This window comes from Acipenser ruthenus, chromosome 6 (assembly GCF_902713425.1).
Source record: "Acipenser ruthenus chromosome 6, fAciRut3.2 maternal haplotype, whole genome shotgun sequence".
Classification (NCBI taxonomy): domain Eukaryota; kingdom Metazoa; phylum Chordata; class Actinopteri; order Acipenseriformes; family Acipenseridae; genus Acipenser; species Acipenser ruthenus.
The window spans coordinates 66,502,965-66,523,315 of record NC_081194.1 but is presented as its reverse complement, the minus strand read 5'-3'; the positions used below and the strand labels follow the sequence as shown (position 1 = coordinate 66,523,315).

General features: G+C 37.5%; 1 protein-coding gene across 2 annotated transcripts in view; it reads left to right on the top strand.

The window, feature by feature from the left end:
* Nucleotides 1-6,855: 6,855 nt before the first annotated feature.
* The window catches only part of mmut (methylmalonyl CoA mutase), a 33,645-nt gene continuing 20,149 nt past the window's right edge, over nt 6,856-20,351 (top strand). Inside the window, exons 1-9 of one of the 2 annotated variants that reach the window (XM_034018966.3) lie at nt 6,856-6,962; nt 7,351-7,810; nt 8,705-9,072; nt 9,493-9,650; nt 10,133-10,304; nt 10,917-11,165; nt 11,706-11,817; nt 15,846-15,961; nt 18,562-18,677. In XM_034018966.3, the coding sequence (XP_033874857.2) occupies nt 7,408-7,810; nt 8,705-9,072; nt 9,493-9,650; nt 10,133-10,304; nt 10,917-11,165; nt 11,706-11,817; nt 15,846-15,961; nt 18,562-18,677 (1,694 nt within the window). In that variant the 5' untranslated portion in view covers nt 6,856-6,962; nt 7,351-7,407. Of the gene's footprint in view, nt 6,963-6,990; nt 7,012-7,350; nt 7,811-8,704; nt 9,073-9,492; nt 9,651-10,132; nt 10,305-10,916; nt 11,166-11,705; nt 11,818-15,845; nt 15,962-18,561; nt 18,678-20,351 lie in introns of those variants that run through there. The other variant, XM_059025707.1, reaches the window with a different exon arrangement.

Below are 20,351 nucleotides of genomic sequence, written 5' to 3'. Positions count from 1 at the left end.
CTGTGTCACTTTTACACTAAGAAAAAAAAACTGTAACAGAACACTTTAAATTTACATTATGGTATATTGGACAAGTTTGTGAGGGAATGCAACATTGACATATTTAATCCCAAGTGGTGGGCAAATACAGACAACATTTTTCAACAGTTCTGTTAATGAAGGTCTCAATGACTTGCTTTTTTACAATACTGACTGATTGTCAGATCTATTTAAGTAAAATTGCAGGGGGTATCAAGTGTACAGGGACAGTCTTCCTAACAGCCATTGGCCAATCAATCTAGCTCAAAAATAAGCTAATGAAAACAAATATATTTTTCAAATTGATTTAAAATACTCAACTGTTCCAGCATTTTGATTGGACAGAGTTCTAGAGGCAGGGGAAAGAACAACCAAAAGCCCTTTTCCCTCCTGATTTTAAGCGACTTCTGGGAACCACCAATTGTTCAGCATTTACTGAGCGCTAGGAGCACAGGGCACCAACAATTCCTGCAAATATTGAGGACTAATCCTAAATTAAACAGGAAGCCAGTGCAGTGATCTAAGAATGGGAGTGATATGTTGTGAACGGCTGATGTGTGTAAGCATTCTAGCTGTAGTATTTTGAACTAGTTGGAGCCTACGTAGCTTAGAATCTACTACTAAATTAAAAAAAAAAGCTTTTAACTCTTTCTATATGAACATTTGCATTAGGAGATTGCAGTACAGTACAATAAAAATTAGTAATTACCATAAAGGCTTGGTTTATTTTCCACATATAAAAGGCTTGGTTTATTTCTATTATTCTACATATAAAAGCAGAATCTAAAAGGCAAGCTAATGGTAAAAAAAAGTACTGTTGCAACTGTAGACATTGTAACAATGTTTGGATTTACAAATGGTGCATTGTGACTTATTGTTTAGACTTTGGACCACCAGAGGCTGTCGTTTTTCTGGTTTAACCTTGGTATTCCCAACATCTTTGAAGGCAGGTAATTTGGTGCAAAGTTGTTACAATTCTATTTTATATTCACACCTAACATGTCTACATTGAAAACAAGTTAACTTCTGCTTGAAAATCCTATGCAAACAGGTATCACAAAAATAAATAGGATCTTAAAAATAAACATCCTTTCCCATGACAAACTGACAACACATGCATGATTACACATAGCATGACTCTTATCTGCTGTATTATTGAATTGTATTTTGTCACACTTGTACTTGCTTGAACTAAAGTCATTGTATTTATCTTGCTCTTAATTGTATTATTACTTGTACTGTGATACTTAAAATGTATTTGCTTACGATTGTACAGACGTGCTCAAATTTGTTGGCACCCCTCCACAAAAAACGAAGAATGCACAATTTTCTCTGAAATAACTTGAAACTGACAAAAGTAATTGGCATCCACCATTGTTTATTCCATATTTAATAGAAATCAGACTTTGCTTTTGATTTTTTATTCAACATAATATTGTAAATAAGAAAACAAATGAAAATGGCATGGACAAAAATGATGGGACCGCTAACCTAATATTTTGTTGCACAACCTTTAGAGGCAATCACTGCAATCAAACGTTTTCTATAGCTCTCAATGAGACTTCTGCACCTGTTAACAGGTAGTTTGGCCCACTCTTCCTGAGCAAACTGCTCCAGCTGTCTCAGGTTTGATGGGTGCCTTCTCCAGACTGCAAGTTTCAGCTCTTTCCATAGATGTTCGATAGGATTCAGATCAGGACTCATAGAAGGCCACTTCAGAATAGTCCAATGTTTTGTTCTTATCCATTCTTGGGTGCTTTTAGCTGTGTGTTTTGGGTCATTATCCTGTTGGAGGACCCATGACCTGCGACTGAGACAGAGCTTTCTGACACTGGGCAGTACGTTTCGCTCCAGAATGCCTTGATAGTCTTGAGATTTCATTGTGCCCTGCACAGATTCAAGGCACCCTGTGCCAGGCGCAGCAAAGCAGCCCCAAAACATAACCAAGCCTCCTCCATGTTTCACTGTAGGTATGGTGTTCTTTTCTTTGAAAGCTTCATTTTTTCATCTGTGAACATAGAGCTGATGTGACTTGCCAAAAAGCTCCAGTTTTGACTCATCTGTCCAAAGGACATTCTCCCAGAAGGATTGTGGCTTGTCAATATGCATTTTAGCAAATTCCAGTCTGGCTTTTTTATGTTTTTCTGTCAAAAGTGGAGTCCTCCTGGGTCTTCTTCCATCGAGCCCACTTTCGCTCAAAAAGCAACGGATGGTGCGATCAGAAACTGACGTACCTTCACCTTGGAGTTCAGCTTGTATCTCTTTGGCAGTTATCCTTGGTTCTTTTTCTACCATTCGCACTATCCTTCTGTTCAATCTGGGGTCGATTTTCCTCTTGCGGCCGCGCCCAGGGAGGTTGGCTACAGTTCCATGGACCTTAAACTTCTTAATAATATTTGCCACTGTTGTCACAGGAACATCAAGCTGCTTGGAGATGGTCTTGTAGCCTTTACCTTTACCATGCTTGTCTATTATTTTCTTTCTGATCTCCTCAGACAACTCTCTCCTTTGCTTTCTCTGGTCCATGTTCAGTGTGGTGCACACAATGATACCAAACAGCACAGTGACTACTTTTCTCCATTTAAATAGGCTGAATGACTGATTACAAGATTGGAGACATGTGTGATACTAATTAAATAAACTAATTAGTTTGAAATATCACTATAATCCAATTATTTATTATCTTTTCTAGGGGGTACCAACAAATGTGTCCAGGCCATTTTAGAATATCTTTGTAGAATAAGCAATAATTCATCTCTTTTCACAGCTTCTTTGCTTTATTCTATGACATACCAAAGGCATGCAAGTATACATGATAAAATAGCTTTTAATTTAATCACTTTTCAGAAGGAATGAAGCCTTATTTCAATGAGCTGTAAGGGTACCAACAAATTTGAGCACGTCTTTAAGTCACCCTGGATAAGGGCGTCTGCTAAGAAATAAATAATACAATAATGATTAAACATAGGCATGTGTAGATAAAACACGCTTCTCTAATGCATGTTTTATGTGACTTTTTAAAAAAATTCTGAACACAAAACACATTTTCAGTAAATTCTCAATTACCATTTGGCTGCTTATTTTTTTTTTTTTATTATTTTATTTTCACTTGGAGTTTATTTATCCAGCAGTCTACACATGGACATCACTTTAGTCTAAGAATAACATGATAATGCCTGTAAAACTAATGAACCTACAATAAAATGAAAAGGGACTCGCGAGAAAAAAACTGCAAAAGAGAGGTCTGAAAATGTGTTTTAAAGCTTTGATAATTATCAATTATTTCTTTTTTAGCAGATGCCCTTAACCAGGGCGACTTACAATTGTTACAAGATATCACATTATTTTTACATACAATTATATTATTTTTACATACAATTACCCATTTATACAGTTCGGTTTTTATTGGAGCAATCAAGGTAAAGTACCTTGCTCAAGGGTACAGCAGCAGTGTCCCCCACCTGGGATTGAACCCACAACCCTCTAGTCAAGAGTCCCAAGACCTAACCACTACTCCACACTGCCGCCCATGAAAAGCATTGGGTTTACAAATGACCATAAACTGCAACCTTTACCATTTGGCAGGGCAGACAACCTCTGGGTAGATATTCCTGTTGGTTTAGATACATACACTTCTGGATCATATTTGTGACAAATTAATAAGCAACTGTGATGTTTCAAATATTAACAATTTCATTTTTTAGTATGACATTTTTTTAATCAAATGAACTAACTACTATTAATACTGGGATAAACAGATAATCTGAAAATATGTTTTTTTGAAAGTGACAAGAAATTTGTATCTACAGTACAGTCATCACAGTCATCACCACAGGCTATGGAGTCACATAGTTCCACAGAAGTCATGCAGATTAATGTAGCATTGCAATACAAACACATTCAAATCTTAAAAGGAAGGACTATGCAAATTTTGTATTTGCTTCCTGTCTAAAATCTTAAGGATACAAGGAAATGTTTATACTGTATGTTTATACATTTAGAATGTTTGCATTTTGTGTCTACAAAACTAATTTATCAAATACATTCCAAAGCAGACACCTTTTCCAAATAATCCGACCCATGTTGCTGAATTAAAAAAGCAAAGGTAAGTTAAACATCATCACTGTGGTTGTGTTTCCTTCCATTATATCATATGAATTCCTTATATGAGCCTTTATACCATAGCAGATAAAAGTATTGGCCCCCTACACTTAATACAAGATAATTCAAGAAAACTTGCAAGCATTTAGTGAACTTTAGATACTAATTAACATGACACAAACCAAAATACACATATTTGATCATGGCAAAAGTATTGGCACCTTTACATTAAAAGTCAGTAAAAATTGAACAGAACTAATTAAAAATATATATTAGTTGATTGAAAACCATGACACAGTAATTAAGCTGCATTATAAAGTCAATAGCTAGAGAAAGAGTTCATTATTTCCCACATCTGTTGAAGAAGTTGAACATTTTGGCAAAACAGCAGATGATGGTCAAAACAAAAGAACTGGATTCACGTTTGAGGAAAAGCACTTGTATGAAACTACAACAAAGGAAATTACAGTATGGAATGATATATGGAATACCCAAATCCACAATCAGAGCAATGATCAAGAAGTACCACAGAACAAATTCAACTGAAATGCTTGAAAGAAGTGGACACACAAAGACAATTACTGGTACAGCAGGTAGGAGAATCGTCTGAGTAGCTAAAAAAAAAAAAAAGAGTTGTATGCACACAGACCTCACTGCAAACTCCTATAAAAGAACATTCATAAAACAAACCAACTTAAATGTGCCAATAAATATGAACAGAATTCTGAAGCATTCTTCAACAAAATTCTTTGGTGCAATGAGACTAAAATAGAACTTTTCCCCAAAAATTGGACCACAGTATGTTTGAGACAAAAAGGGAAAGCCTTCAATGAAGAAAACATTGTACCTACAATCAAACATGGACATGGTTTGATCATTATATGTGGGTGTTTTAGCAGTTCAGGGACTGGACACATTCATGTGATTGAAGATTGAATGAACGCTGCCATGTATCAAAACATTCTACAACGTACAAGGATACCATCTGCTCGTAGGCTGATTAGCAGACAGTTTATCTTCCATCACGACAACGACCAAAAGCATACAGCTAAGTCAACTCTGAAATTCTTGAAGAAAACAAAGATAAAAGTTCGCAATCCCCAGATCTGAAAAAAGTGTAGTCAAGCCTTGTGTATCCAATCTGTCTGAGCTGAAGGAAATATTCAAGACAGAATGGGCCCAGATTTCACCAACTTTACATACTAGTAAAAAGAATTATCATAAACATATTAAAAGCAAAAGGAGGACACATGAAATACTAAAGCATGACTGCCAATACTTTTGTCATGAAGGAATACTTTTAATTAAAAATGGTTTGCTTTTTGATGAAGATTATTTGTTAAATTACTAGAAATTGTGTATTTTGCTATTTTTATTTAAAAAAAACGGTTAAAGTGCACTAAATTAATTCATATGTTACCTTGAATTATGACATAATAAGTGTAGGATGCCAATACTTTTGTCTGCGATTGCATGTGGGCTTTGTTCTTGAGGTCACAGAGTCATGGTGAACCAAATAATATAATAGAAAGAAACACACATAAAAGAAGGTGTTTAATGTTTTTCTAGTTTTTATAATTTTTTTATGGTCAAAATCACACAGCAATTCAAAGTCAAAAGCAAAAGGTGGGTAAACTTGAAAGACCTCAGTGAACTACAGTATCAAGTCCAACCTTGTGTTTCACAATTGAATCAGGTGCAACCCGTGAGGCTGTCGAGCAGATGTTATTATCTGGTCATCTAAAATGAATAATTAATTGCCCAATTGTCTGACCACTCAAGCTCGACCTGAAGTGGTTGGGAGTAAAAGGCTGTGGGTTTTGAGTTTTAAAAATGGGACAGGAGGCCAGCAAAGGAAAAATTCAAACAGGGATGGAAATCTGACTCCCACTGCATAGCAGTTTGGTCCATGCCTGATTTTACTATGAGTTTAATAAGACACCAGAGCTTGTTACCTACTGCAGCTAATCAAGTGTATTAATACCTGGAATGAGTGGAACTGCTATGCAATAGAAGTCTTATTCCATCCCTGAAAAACAATATGTATCTCAACACAATGCAGTCATTTTTGAATGATTACTTTATTATTTAAAAGAAAGACAGGATTTCTCTTTGTGCTGTTGTGCCCAGCACTCGTGGTCAAAGCGCTGGTCAGTTCCTCGGTTGTGTCTCAGCACAGTCAGCTGTGGTTTCCTGCCTATTATAATTCTTATAATGTTTGAATATATTATTATCCACATTTGCATATTTCAAATATGTTTACAATTATGGTTATAACAAAATCCAACAATAGTCAGCAAGTAACCTACCTACATTGTGGCTTGTATATGCACAGCGTTGAAGATAATAATATCAATTTATTCAAGCTTTCTACTTACCTGCATTTCTTTCTTTTTTTTTTTTTTTTAATTAAATGACTTTATAACACAGCCTAGGCATTATGACTGGCAGGACCATCCGAAGTACAATACAAAGCTGTGCAGGCAAATGTGAAAATAGTGTGTAATATATGCAACCATTTTTCTTATTTATTAATATATATTTTTTATATTTAAAAAAAACGGTATTTGCTATTTTAAGGTGAATGAAACAAACATAGTTCATAACTCGCATGTGACTACATTACAACCGCTTCAACATCGAATCACGTGACATTACCAGCACTTCCTATAACAGTGTTTTGGATCCAGGTTCACTGTTTGAAGTTCAGATCTCCATTCTCTCATTTAATTGGCAGCTTCAGCCTAGTCTGAATTTGGATTGGTTCTCTCCACTGTCAAGCGTGCACACCCCCTTGGCGATCCATCAGTGATTCCTCCTACTTTTGTAGCTACCAACGCAAGGTCAGGTTTTAGGAATGTGTATTGTTTTACTGTTTCAGTTACGTTAAAAGTAATGTGTGATCATTTCTTGTAATATTTAACACATAGCAACAGATTATTAATTAGAAATGTATTGTGTAACATGTAATGTTGAATTTGTAAAAACGTTTCTTTCCCCCTGTACTGGTATTGCAGATAATATTGTTTGTTTGTGTCAAAGGTTGCTGCCTAATAATTTCAATGTATTTTCCTTCATTAAAAGTACAGATACAGTTATAAAGTAAACACTTTTCCATGACAACATGTTACGTGTTACACAATTTATTATGTTGTAAGAAACGTAATATTCTTGACTAAGATCATTGCTAGTGGATTAGTTAATAATTTCACATTTGACTTTATTTTACAGCTGCCGTACCTTATGTCAAAATAATCACGAATACATAAAGGCCTACTACTACTAGCTATGCTGAGAGCAGGAAGAGTTTTAGCGTCCTTCTCATCAAAACAACTGCTTAAGTCGAGGAGCACGGTTCCCCGGCACCGCGGTTTAAACTCCAGACTCTTCAGGACAGCGATCTCTTTACATGGAGATCAGCTGCACCCACAATGGGCTGCCTTAGCAAAGAAACAGCTAAAAGGGAAAAACCCCGAAGACCTGGTCTGGCACACTCCAGAAGGGATCAGTGTGAAGCCAGTGTACACACGGGGGGACACGGAAAATATCACAGATGAACTTCCCGGAGTAAGCCCTTACACCCGAGGCCCCTACCCGACCATGTATACCAACAGACCGTGGACCATTCGGCAGTATGCTGGCTTCAGCACCGTGGAGGAGAGCAATAAATTCTACAGGGACAATATCAAAGGTATTGTATTACAGTAGTTAATTACATTCGAGGATATATGTTTTATTTGTTAGGAAATAAGTCATGTGGCAAGTAGGTACAGTAGCTAAACTAAAAATACCAAATTATATTTCTGTGTAAATCCTGACGTACTGTATTTCTTAGGTCAGAAGTATTCTGAACACAGCACATTTTTAATGCAGTACAGTGCAATTCACTGCATGCTGCCAGGGAGCACAGGTTTGCGTCTTGGCTTTGTAGACTCTCTGGTCTTTATTGGGGATTCCACAGGCATGTCGCATTGATTCTGGTCTTCCCACCGTTTAGGCAAAACCACCAGGAACTGTTTCTCCTTATCGCGCTACAGCAGATCCAACTGGCCAGGCCCCTGGTCTGCTGAAGCGGACACTTGCAGGGGCCGGTAGCTCGCTGACATCCGCTCTTACGTTCTTGGGTGTAAAGAAACAATTAGCTTGGGCATGGGTTTCGAGGACGCCCACTGACCTTCAGTTCTCTTAAGCTCTTGTGGGAAATTGCTGTGGTGAGGGAGAAAAACGAGTGTAGAATAATTGGGCACTCTAACTCTAAAAAAAAATACAAACAGACAGAAAGCCTCTGTTTCCCTCCATATTCTAATACTATCACTAACCTGGTTAATAAAGGTCCTTACTCCAAAATGCAAGTGTCACAGCGGGGCATAATTACTACTTTTTTTAAACTGTGAAAATGGTTTAAAGTGTAACAAGCTGATTTATTTATTTTTTTTGTCAGTTTTTGTTCACATGGTCATTAGGGAGTTCTCTTTACAAAAACTTTGATAACTGGTTGATATACTGTATTTATACCAGTGGTTTCAATTATCATCATGCAACTAATAATACAAAGTTGTTTTTTTATTTTTTATTATTTATATAGCTGGTCAACAAGGACTTTCAGTAGCTTTTGACTTGCCAACCCACCGAGGCTATGATTCTGACAACCCCCGCGTTCATGGGGATGTTGGTATGGCTGGTGTTGCCATAGACACAGTGGAAGACACCAAAATGCTCTTTGATGGGATCCCCTTGGATAAGATGTCTGTTTCCATGACAATGAATGGAGCTGTGATTCCGATCTTGGCCATGTTCATCGTGACAGGCGAGGAGCAGGGCGTGCCGCCAGAGAAACTCACAGGAACCATTCAGAATGATATTCTGAAGGAGTTCATGGTCAGAAACACTTACATCTTCCCTCCAGAGCCTTCTATGCAAGCCATAGCTGATATCTTTGCCTACACGTCCAAGGTATTGCTTTTAATATTTTGAGTTCGACTTCACCATTGATAAAGGCATTAATAGAAATATGTGTCTACCTGACTTTAATCCCCAATATTCATGCCACCTCCAATTCTACTGAAGCCAGATATGCAAGTACATCTCAGGTGCTTTTTCTACAATATGTCCATATGGGTCAGTCTTTTTTTGTATTTACAGTAAGACATTTTTAGTAGATAACATTAAAATTATATAATTGTGTACGTTTTAGTGAATAAAGTCTTCAGTGTTAAAGAAAAAGCATGGCACCTTAACTTGCTGTACAATTTATATTTTTGAAAAGCACATGATCAGATTCAACTGAATATGCTTCTCAAAGCTTTCAACACTTGTTGTTTACGCATGTTGGTTCACTTCTTCTACAGTTTCTAGTTTTCTTTTTCCAAACAGCATATGCCCAAATTCAACTCGATTTCTATCAGTGGATACCACTTGCAGGAAGCTGGAGCAGATGCTATCCTTGAATTGGCTTATACCATTGCCAATGGTTTGGAATATTGCAGAACTGGGCTCAAAGCTGGCCTGACCATTGATGAGTTTGCCCCCCGGTAAGTAGTCTGCTGGAAAAGTTTATTAGGGTCTTGTGCAACACTGCATTAAATCAGCCATTTTTAACACTGTGTATCTGAACCTGAATCGTTTTAGTGGTTTTATAGTAGTTTACACACAGCAACCTTCACAGCACTGGGAGATTTGAAACCTTATAAAATCTGAGACCAGAAAGCTAAAAGTGCAGTGTCCCATGTTATACATGTAACGTGAAAAAAATGCTATACTTTTTAATTTTATTTTTTGCTTTCTGGATTGTAGGCGGAAGTACAAAAATAAATAAAATAAAGCAAATAGCTGTATCTTTATCTGCTGCAAATAGCAAGCAGGCTCAGGGCCAGGAAAGCTTGTGACCCTTTAGAAAACTACTTCTCTACAATGTACATATCCCACTGGAGTGGATCATATTTATGATAAAGTGCATAGAAGGTAATCTAGCAGCAAACAAGCACCATGCAATAATAAGATTGTTGTCTTCCAGATTATCTTTCTTCTGGGGCATTGGCATGAACTTCTATATGGAAATTGCTAAAATGAGAGCAGGGAGGCGACTTTGGGCACATTTAATAAGCAAGATGTTCCAGCCCAACAGCCCCAAATCCCTCCTCCTGAGAGCTCACTGTCAGACATCAGGATGGTCACTCACTGAACAGGTTAAGAATTACCATTATTATCATTATGGATTTTATTGAATATTTTACTATGTGTATTTCTTTGACAAGTATCAAGTGAGGCATTAGGGACACATTTATTGTTTGCCATTGGCAATCTATTCCAATATCTGTATCTTTCAGTGAGTCATGTGATTCTGTGGTTATCCAGTGATTTTCAGCAACAGGAATCATGCATCACAAAAGCAAAAACACTAAGATTTATTAAATGAATGTATTGGCTTGTACTTCTTTGTGTTACATAATGGTACGTAATACTTCAAAGGGTACCCTATTTAAAGGTTTTAAATAACTGGTATTTAAAGTGAAGGTCCCTTCTTATGGTAGGTTTTCTAATCTGTCAACCTATATGCATGTCTTGCATGAAGATCACATTTGGGTACCAATATGCATGTATTTAATGTGGAAATTGATTGTTGCCTTTCATTGCAGTGTGTGTTCTCTGGCCAAGGATTTACCACAACATCATAATTCTCTTACAACGTGTTTAGTATTTGTAAATTATTGTAACAGAAATAAAGTTATATTTAAGTTTAAGGAAATTCAATTTTAGGGTATTGCGTTTGAAGAATCTTGACCCTTTTCTAATTTCAGGATCCTTATAACAATATTGTTCGCACTGTGATTGAAGCAATGGCAGCAGTGTTTGGAGGCACCCAGTCCCTGCACACCAATTCGTTTGACGAGGCGCTGGGGTTGCCAACTGTCAAGAGTGCCCGCATTGCCAGAAACACACAGATTATAATCCAGGAGGAATCAGGTATCCCTAAAGTAGCAGACCCATGGGGAGGCTCGCACATGATGGAGTCTCTTACTAATGATGTCTACGATGCTGCTTTAAAGGTAAGCTTTACAAATAACCTCACCTCACCTCCCCCAGGTATATTTTATTGACATTCACAAGACAGTTATTGACTCAAATCTATAATCTGTTTACACATTAATCTACAGTACAAACCGCTGGGTTAATTCAGCACATTTCAGTATCCATCTCAGACTTCTGTTTTATGTTTGTAGACATACTAAGGGGGTGACATGTTGTTACTGGACAGATGGGGTTGAAGAGGCATCTGGGAATTGGAGCAAGATAAATGTGTAAAGACAGCACATTTCTAACAATGTAGATAGTGGCCTTGTTTTTTTGTCACTGCTGCAGATACAGTATGTATTACATTGTACAGCAGTATGCCTTGCACTAACTTTAATGAGATATAGTGTAACTTATTTATTTATAAGAGCCGCTTGTTAGTAATATCCTACGATATATGTTATAATCTATAATGATGTATTGCAATACACAATAAACAGTTTTGACTGGAATTATTGAGGCTGTTGTTTAATGTGTAGTAATGCTAATACATGTTTCTAATCTTTTAAACACAGTTTATAAATGAGATTGAAGAAGTGGGGGGCATGGCAAAGGCCGTGGCAGAAGGAATCCCCAAACTGCGGATTGAAGAGTGTGCTGCTCGCAGACAGGCTCGCATTGATTCAGGTAATGTCAGGTAAAGGACTACAGTATAGTACATGGCCCCGGGCGCCTTGACGTGGGCAGACCTTGTATAAAGCTTGGCAAGGTTTGGTAGCTGTTTTAATCTGCACTGTTATATATTATACATGTGTTGCAAACATGGAGTCATTATACAGATAGATGCATTATAAATGTAACATTTTACATGAGGTGTGATGCTGTATCTACAGTATCATGTTCGACACAGTGGTTAAGTTCACTGCATTTGTTCACAGTTACCCCGAGTATCTTGTCAGTTTACCCTGCTTTCAATAACAGTTAGCAATAAAGGTAATTGCATTTTCCCCAAATCCTGTAAGTCCTTCCAAATAACGTTCATTCCTGTCATAACCCCCACAGCGCTTTATGGGGGATATTGATTGAATTCACTCGAATTCCTTTCGCCTTCAGTAAGCCTGAGTGCAGAATTTGATTGGCAGTAATGCCAAGGTATTGTTGTAGCCTATAGAAACAGAATTCTGGCTCTTTTAAAGCATAAAAGGGTAAAGCAAGTTGTTTAATTTGTTTTATATTATTAATGATTGAAACAATGCTAAATCCAGTTTTTAATTCCCATTTTCTGATTGATTCTGAGTTCTGTTACTACAGTAGTTTTAAGCATTCTCCCCTAAAGTTGATTATGACTAACACTCCACCAAATCCAGGGATTGTGGGGTCCCAGCTGCCTTGTACTCTTTGATTTCCTCATTCCAAGGCAAAACAATTAATCATTCATTTGCCTATCAGTAACTGTATGCATCAGTACTGGCAGCATTTCGGTACAGTATATGTACCAGAATTATATTATGAAAGTCAATGAAGCAGAGCTCAAAGATTCAAACCTTAATGGAGGGAAGGGAAATAATGTAACACTACTGCTGTCCACATTTCCGAATCCTTAAGACAGGCAGTCTACACATATGCTTGAATATATTGTCCTTCCTTAATTTGCTTCAATTCCTTGTTCACTGATCCCCTTATGTTTAGTTGAATTTCTTTGTATCTTCAGCCTCACAAAGTGAATCCCAGTGTACAAACTGATGCTTGCCATCTGTCTCTCTGTCCTTTACGCTTTATAGCTCAAAAAATAATCCTCTCTTTTCATCATAGTTCTGATGAAGTGTAAGAATTACTGTTATAAAAAGCTGCAGTGAAAAATGTCTTGTATTTGGGGCTGTATTTTTTGCACAGTACAAAATTGCTTATTTCATGGCATTTCACAGTCTAAAAATAGGTATTTCAAGATAATTCACAATTAAACATACTATTTATTAAAGCAGAGTAGTGTTGTCGCATTCAAAATGTATCATTTTCTGTAGAGGTATTATAAAACGTGTTCTTAAATGCATACCTGAAAAATAGTAAATGCTAAATTGTAGAATATTTCGTTTTGTATGTCCACCTTTTAAAGACATTTTATTTTGACCATAAGTGAATTATTAAACAAAATAAAAACATAAATAAATGTAAAAAATAACAACACGTGTCCCCTTCTTGTACTGGACAGAGCGATCTTTAGCAGAAATATTTCCAATCTTTGATGCAGCTGGCGTATTTTTCAGTTGAAAACATTTTAAAGAAATCGTGAACCTCAATCATTTACCGCAAACAAACTAAACCGTCTGCCAGGTTCCTGAATGCCGTGTAACAGCTGTGCCAAGAAGGCAAACGTTTGCTTTATACATTTTTAAGTGATAACAAATATGTATATTTACACTATTCTTTCAGAAATGGGAATTTTCACAGAAATTGTGAAATCCATGATAACTGTGGAAAAAACAAAAAACAAATACAGCCTTACCTATATAGCTATTCACAAAAACCTCTTGAGCTCACACAAGAATGTGAACAACTTGGAGAGCAAAACACTATTGTTTTATTACTGAAGAAGAAATAATGCTGTATAATATGAGTAGTATTATATCTTTTTGATGTAATTACAATGGTGCAAAATATTCTGTATTTTAAAATAGAAATCTTTATACACGGAGGAAGTTTTTTGTAACTTGTCTTTAAGCATGTGCTGATTGAGGGTGTCTTCACTCTGGCAGAGCTGTTCAAATAGACATTTAACATTCAAGGCTACTCTTTGGAAACATTTGCATTAAAACCGGTTCTAAATTTATTTCTATAAAATTATTACACATGCCTTAACAATTCACTCCAGTATAGAGGAAGCAAGGAAAAAAAAAAGTTTCCAGAATTTTCCATGTACATGTATCATTTTAACCCCCTGTGTCTGAGACCAGCACACTGACGTTTAAGAAGGTCATCTAAATAGATTTTATATGACCCAATTAAATATACTTTCTTAATTTACTAGAACTAGGTTTATGGAAATACTGTATTGATCCTTAACATTTAATCGCCCTGCCTTATACTGATAACTGTACTGTACATGTATTGCGCCCAACGGGGTATAAAGTGAGTTTGATCTACTGTTAATGTAGTCAAAGATTAGAGCTAATCTTGGTCTGTGAAAACAGTTGAAAAAGTTCCACAGTAAGAGCCCTGAGAAATTCAAGACTATGTGATAGTCTGCTTGCCCCTTTCTCAATATTTTTGTGTGAACATTTTTGCACTTGAATGTAAGTTTTCTAATAAGAGTTTTAAGTAACACAACGTTGCAAACCTTAACAAAAAAAAAAAAAAGAGAGATATGTTTAGGCACTAGATGGCACCGTTGTTTTTTTGGGGTGGGATTGGTGTTTAGACTAAGAGCCTTGTCACACATGGTTTCCAAATGAACACAGTTCAGTTTTTCTGTTTATCTTAAATACTGTATTACTTCTAGTGAAGAACCTTTTCGAAAAAATGGTGAGTTACAGCTTTCTGAATTAAAAAAAAAAAAACACATTTACAGCAAATGGCCTTACAGTTGAACCTTTTAATGAAAAGCCCCTCTCTGACTTGACAATTTTTATATAACTTGCCTCAATTTAACAGCAATTTGGGAGACTTTGTAAACTCCACTGCGAGTCAATGGTCTCTGCTGTGGGTGGTGTTTTTACTTTTAGCTGAAATCCAGTTATGAATCTCAGTCTCATTTTAAAAGCCCTGGAGATTGTTCTTTGCACTTCTGTCCTCACAGGAACAAATCATTCACACCACATTAGGGGTTTACAAAAAAATAATTTTAGTTTTGACTGAGCTGTGAACCTTTTTATTACCCATTTTAATACCACAAAATGCTTAAAGACAGTGTCATTCTTTACACTAAACGCTTCCCTGCTGTGTTTTTGTTTTCTGTCGTTTCATCAAGTCAGGTTCTTCCAGCAGCACAGTCTGAGATTTCAGTTTGTGGTTCTTTGCTTAAAAAAAAAACAAACAAAAAAAAAGAAAACAGAGTGCTTTCAGATAGACTGTAGGTGAGGTTTTAAGATGTTCTCAATAGCAATGAACACAATGTATCAGTCTTCTGCTTGCTAGAGTAGTGGTTTTCAACCTGTGGTATGCATACCAGTACTGGTGCGTGACAGGCTTGCAACTGGTACACACTGGCAGCTGTTCTTTATGACAATATGATGCCTCAACCACAATACTCCCTCAATCGCACCCTTGTAACGTATCAATCTGTTTGTACCACTGAATCACAGAAAAAATTGAAGTTATGATGAGAGGTATTGGTTTTGAACTTTCAAAGTTACTGATTGGGAACCAAAGCAGCCAGTCTGTGCTGTTGATTGTGGTGCTCTTGTCAAATAATGAGATGACACCTTCACATTTTAAATGAGAAAACCGGTTGTAATGGGGTAGGTCTCTGTTTTACAACAGCCATTTAAGATTGCACATAGTTACTGGTACTGCTGGAAGCACTAGATATATACATTTTGTATACAAGTAACATTCAATCAAAATAATTAAAGGGAACAGATACATATCCTCCAGCTCTGTCTGGATTGTGGATTGAATGAGGTTTATTGCTTTGCCCCAGATTTTCCACACTGCAGCCTAGTGATTTAACCATTACACCAGATATGGTTTTACAGTTTTGCCATTCTGTATGTGTTTAGGTGCTGAGGTCATTGTAGGCGTTAACAAGTACCGTCTGGAGCAAGAAGAAACAGTTGAGGTGTTGGCGATTGATAACACTGCAGTGCGCAACAAACAAATTCAAAAGCTGAAGAAGGTAAGGCTGCATACAACAGTGCTTTTATTTCTTCTAGTAATGTAATGAGATGTATTTGCAGTATCAGTGCTGTGGATTAATGGTGGTAATAGTGTGGCTACCCTGCATATGTCAGGCACAGGGTTTATCAATCTGAATTGAAATATTGATTCCAATGGTTTAAACCTAAACAGCATTGGTTTTTAATTTTAGTATCATTCGACAGCAACCAGGTTGCTTTTTTTTTTGTTTTATTTTGTTTTGTACAGAGATTCGATGTATGATAAGTGTTTTTTTCAAATATAACACATCAGAAGATAGCACATTTGGAAGGTCAGGTAATTAACCATAGAAATAACAAGGGGGCACCATAAATTAATGGAAGTATTGACCTTACACCTTGTATTTTAGAGAGCTGCAGTCTATTAGAAACATAGGACTTAAACCTATTTAATACGCTGTTGTGGAAACCATAACAGAAAAGTTTAAAACCTAGTAGATTATTATAAACAAGATCAGATGCATTTTTCAAATCAATAAGTGTCCATAACGGTATTTACTAACACTGTACTTAAATGGTGTTAGTACTTAAATATTTAGATATTTTAAAGGACTTTAATGAACTGTATTTTACAGGGGGTTAAAATCCTCCCAGCCGGAATACATGTGAGAATGTGGCTGGAGCCTTCATTGAATGACTGATGGTTAATTAGGCTCCAGCCATATGGTATATAAGGAAGGAAAAGTCGTGTGCGTGCGTGCGTGCATGTGTGTGTATATATATAGCAAATGCCCAGCCTGCATATTATTGTTTTGTTTAACCTTTTTGGCCCTTGTACTTGTTTGTGTGCTTTGTTCTTTATTGATTAAAAGTGCACATACGCGCATGAACTGCAGCTTTCCCTGAGTCTTATTTGTGATGCTATCCTGCTACACTGCCTATATAACCAGTGCAGGCACATACAGAGAGTTTTCGCAGTCCTGTAATAAGTGCAATGTTATAGTGAAATGCAATCTGAAACTTATATAGGAAGCTAGAAGTGTAAAATAAAATAAAATTTTGGTGAAGATCTGTGCGCAATCATTGTGGCTATAATTTTCACCTTGGCAGACAGACAGACATGTGGGTCAATTAAATAGTTAAATGAGATGTATAATTTAAATTCTAGTAATGCCTAACAAGTCATACTGGACCCTGTACTTTATAAAACACTGATTCTTTCCATGTTATTGTCTCTAATTTCCACCTAAGTATGTCAATGGGTGCTTTAAGTAACTGAGCCACTCAGAGCATCTCAGGGAGAGGACCCACTCAACAGCTCCCCCTGAGCAGATATACACAATGGTACAGGAACTTCAGGGGAGACAACAGAATAATGTAAAAATAGAATTGTGACTAGCACGGCTCTCAGTCTTAAGTACTGTATTGTAAGTGTACCATGTCCTCCTTGTGAAGAATCTGCAATGAAAGAGGCTTCCACTAAGAAATGACCACTAGTGGCAGTTGTGAAACTGCACACACCGTGATGAACAATGTTATGCCAGGGCCATCAGGATTTATTGCAGGTGGGGCTCCGCATCTAGTAAAGGCACTTCGCCCGGAGTGGAGGATGCGCTCTATAGCTTAGAGATCGCCGGTTCGAATTCAAGCTATGCCACTGCCGACCGTAGACGGGAGTTCCCAGGGGGGCGGCGCACAATTGTCCAGGCGCTGCCCGGGCGGGGTAGGGGTCAGGTCGGCTTGGGAGTCCTTGGCTCACCGCGCATCAGTGACCGTTGTGGCTGGCCGGGCGCCTGCAGGCCTGCCTCTATGCAATTCAGAACTGCGTGGTCTTTCGACCCTGTGGCTGCACGACGGGCTTGTGGAGTGAAAAAAAGCGGAGAGCTGACGGCACTCGTTTCGGAGGACGCGAGTGCTCGTCCTCGTCCTCGTCTCTCCCAAGTTAGTTCGGGGGTTGCAGCGGTGGGCCAGGTTGAATAATATTTGGACATTCCAAATTGGGGAGAAAATTGGAAAATGAATAAAAAAAAAAAAAAAAAAAAAAAAGGAATTTATTGCAGTCAACTCAATAGATTGTCTTTAGTTGTAATCTTGGTTGCTTCTGTAGTTTTTGAAACAATAAAAAACATTAATAACATTTACTGTAAATGTACTGTCTGAGTTTCTGCTCGTAGATAGAATAATTCTATACCGACAAGTGCCACTAATTAATTTATTTCTTCTTTTTATTACACAAGAGAAATTGCATGTCACAGTTTATTGCTGTCATGCCACTTGTTTTTTTTTGTTTTTGTTTTTTAAACCAAGCGTACATAATAGCCAGAAGTTTCAACACAGGCAGTCTGCACATTGTATCGACAAGAGCAGAGCTCAGGGAGGTAAACAGGATGGCTTTTAACTGAGGCTGCATTTATGTGAACATGTGTTCCCTTTCCTCAAGATGTAAATTGAGGACATGTAGTTTTTTTTAACCTAATCGTTTTTAGCATTGTATTTTTGGAATGTGGCATTAAAGCGTGTTATTATTGTGGACAACGACTAATGGATGTTTCTCACAAAGCCATCTCACCAGTGCTACTGTATGTTTCAACCTACATGTTTTTAATTGTGATCTCCTCAGGTGAGAATGAGCAGGAACCAGGCAGCTGCAGAGAAGTGCCTTGCTGCCATTACGCAGTGTGCTCGGACAGGAGAAGGCAACCTGCTGGCACTCGCAGTTGAAGCAGCCCGGGAAAGGTCAGTAAGTTGCTTCCATTGATATTTCAAACAAACTGCAGTTCGCCTCCAAGTGAATTCAAGTTTGCTTTTACTGGGTTCTTCACCACTGTAATCGCACCAGAGTTTGTTTGCTTTCACGCTGCAGGTTTTACAAGTGAATCTGATCGTCTGGATATGTGCACATGACCATAGTGCCGTCAGAGAGCTGTTCCATACAGTGAACGTATATGCTGTATATAATAAACCACTGTTCAATACAGTGAACATGTATACTCGCTGTGCTAGCTGTGTTTATTCTTTGGTTTATTCGCCACCTGCTATTGGTAGAATGGCAGCACGAAAGTGGGGTTAGAAATACTGTATTCTGGAGGAACACCAATGTTTTCGTGCAATATGTGCAAGGAGGAGACGTTTTCAAAGACGACATATGAGGAGGAATACTTTGTTCTTTGAATTTCTGTTGGCTGTTGCATTGCTGGTCTCAATAGCCAATAGCCCTTTGTCAATGAAGGGGCCGCTTCAGACAAAACTGTGCCCAGGCAGAGAGAAAGACCAAGTATGCACAGCTGCACAGCGAAAGAGATTACCTTATGCACAGCGAGACACCAAGTTATTCACAGCGAGAGAGACCAAGCCGTTTATAAAATGTAAAAATAATAAAATATATATAAAATGTAGAAATACTGTACACATATACATTTCACACAGGCGCCGACTCTATGGGTGCTAGAAAGCTTCAAGCCCTATTTATATAGCAAAAAATCTACGTGGATATTTAAGTGAATTCCTGTCTCAGTAAAACCATTAAGACTTTATACAGTATACAGTGTATTTTATTATTATTATTTTTAGATGTTCCGTATATAAACGACTCTGGTCTCTCTCTGCATTGACACACTTTTGTCAAACGTCTCCTATGAGAAACTGTGTATTTGTGCCTACTTTCTTTTAGTAACTTAGCTCATGTCCGGCGGCTAAAATATAATAAAACTGAGTTTTTGGACTGTGGGCTGTACATTACATCACCACCAGTTGGTTCGGTTTCTGCTGTGTTGTGAATTGTAACGCGATTGGTTTCACACTGCCTGACTTTGAGGGGTAAACAAATTAGAGTTCTCCCTCAGTCGAGCCAAAACCACCTTTTTAAGTGACTTCTAGTCACCTCATTTAGTGTGCACTCTGATGTGAAACAAATATTTGATGTTTCACACCTGCCAAAACAAACCGAACGTGGGTGTTAACTGAACTCTAGTGCGAATTAACCGCTCCAAACTAACTAGGTATGAAAGGGCCCTTATTTCCCTCCCTGCTTGCAACCACCTATATTCAAGTTTGTGGAAACTTGTTGTGTAAAATCCCACAGCATCCTTCAATTTGACCTGTGACCTAAAGACGGTTTTACGCTGGAGGGAGCAATGCAAGCGTCCAGACTGGGTGAAGTGATCGACTCCACAGGAATAAAACTGTCAAACAATCAAAATGGTCTAAAGTGAATTGGACCAAACAGAAGCAATGTCAGTAATATCAGTAAACCTGACACAGGTCATAACACAAATACGCAATAAACACGGAAGACGAGGAATTGATTGAGGAAGTGCAGTGGTATCCTGTGCTCTAGGATTGTTCATTAAATTCATACAAAGACAACATTAAAAAAGACAGTGCCTGGCAGAACATTTTGGGGCATTATTA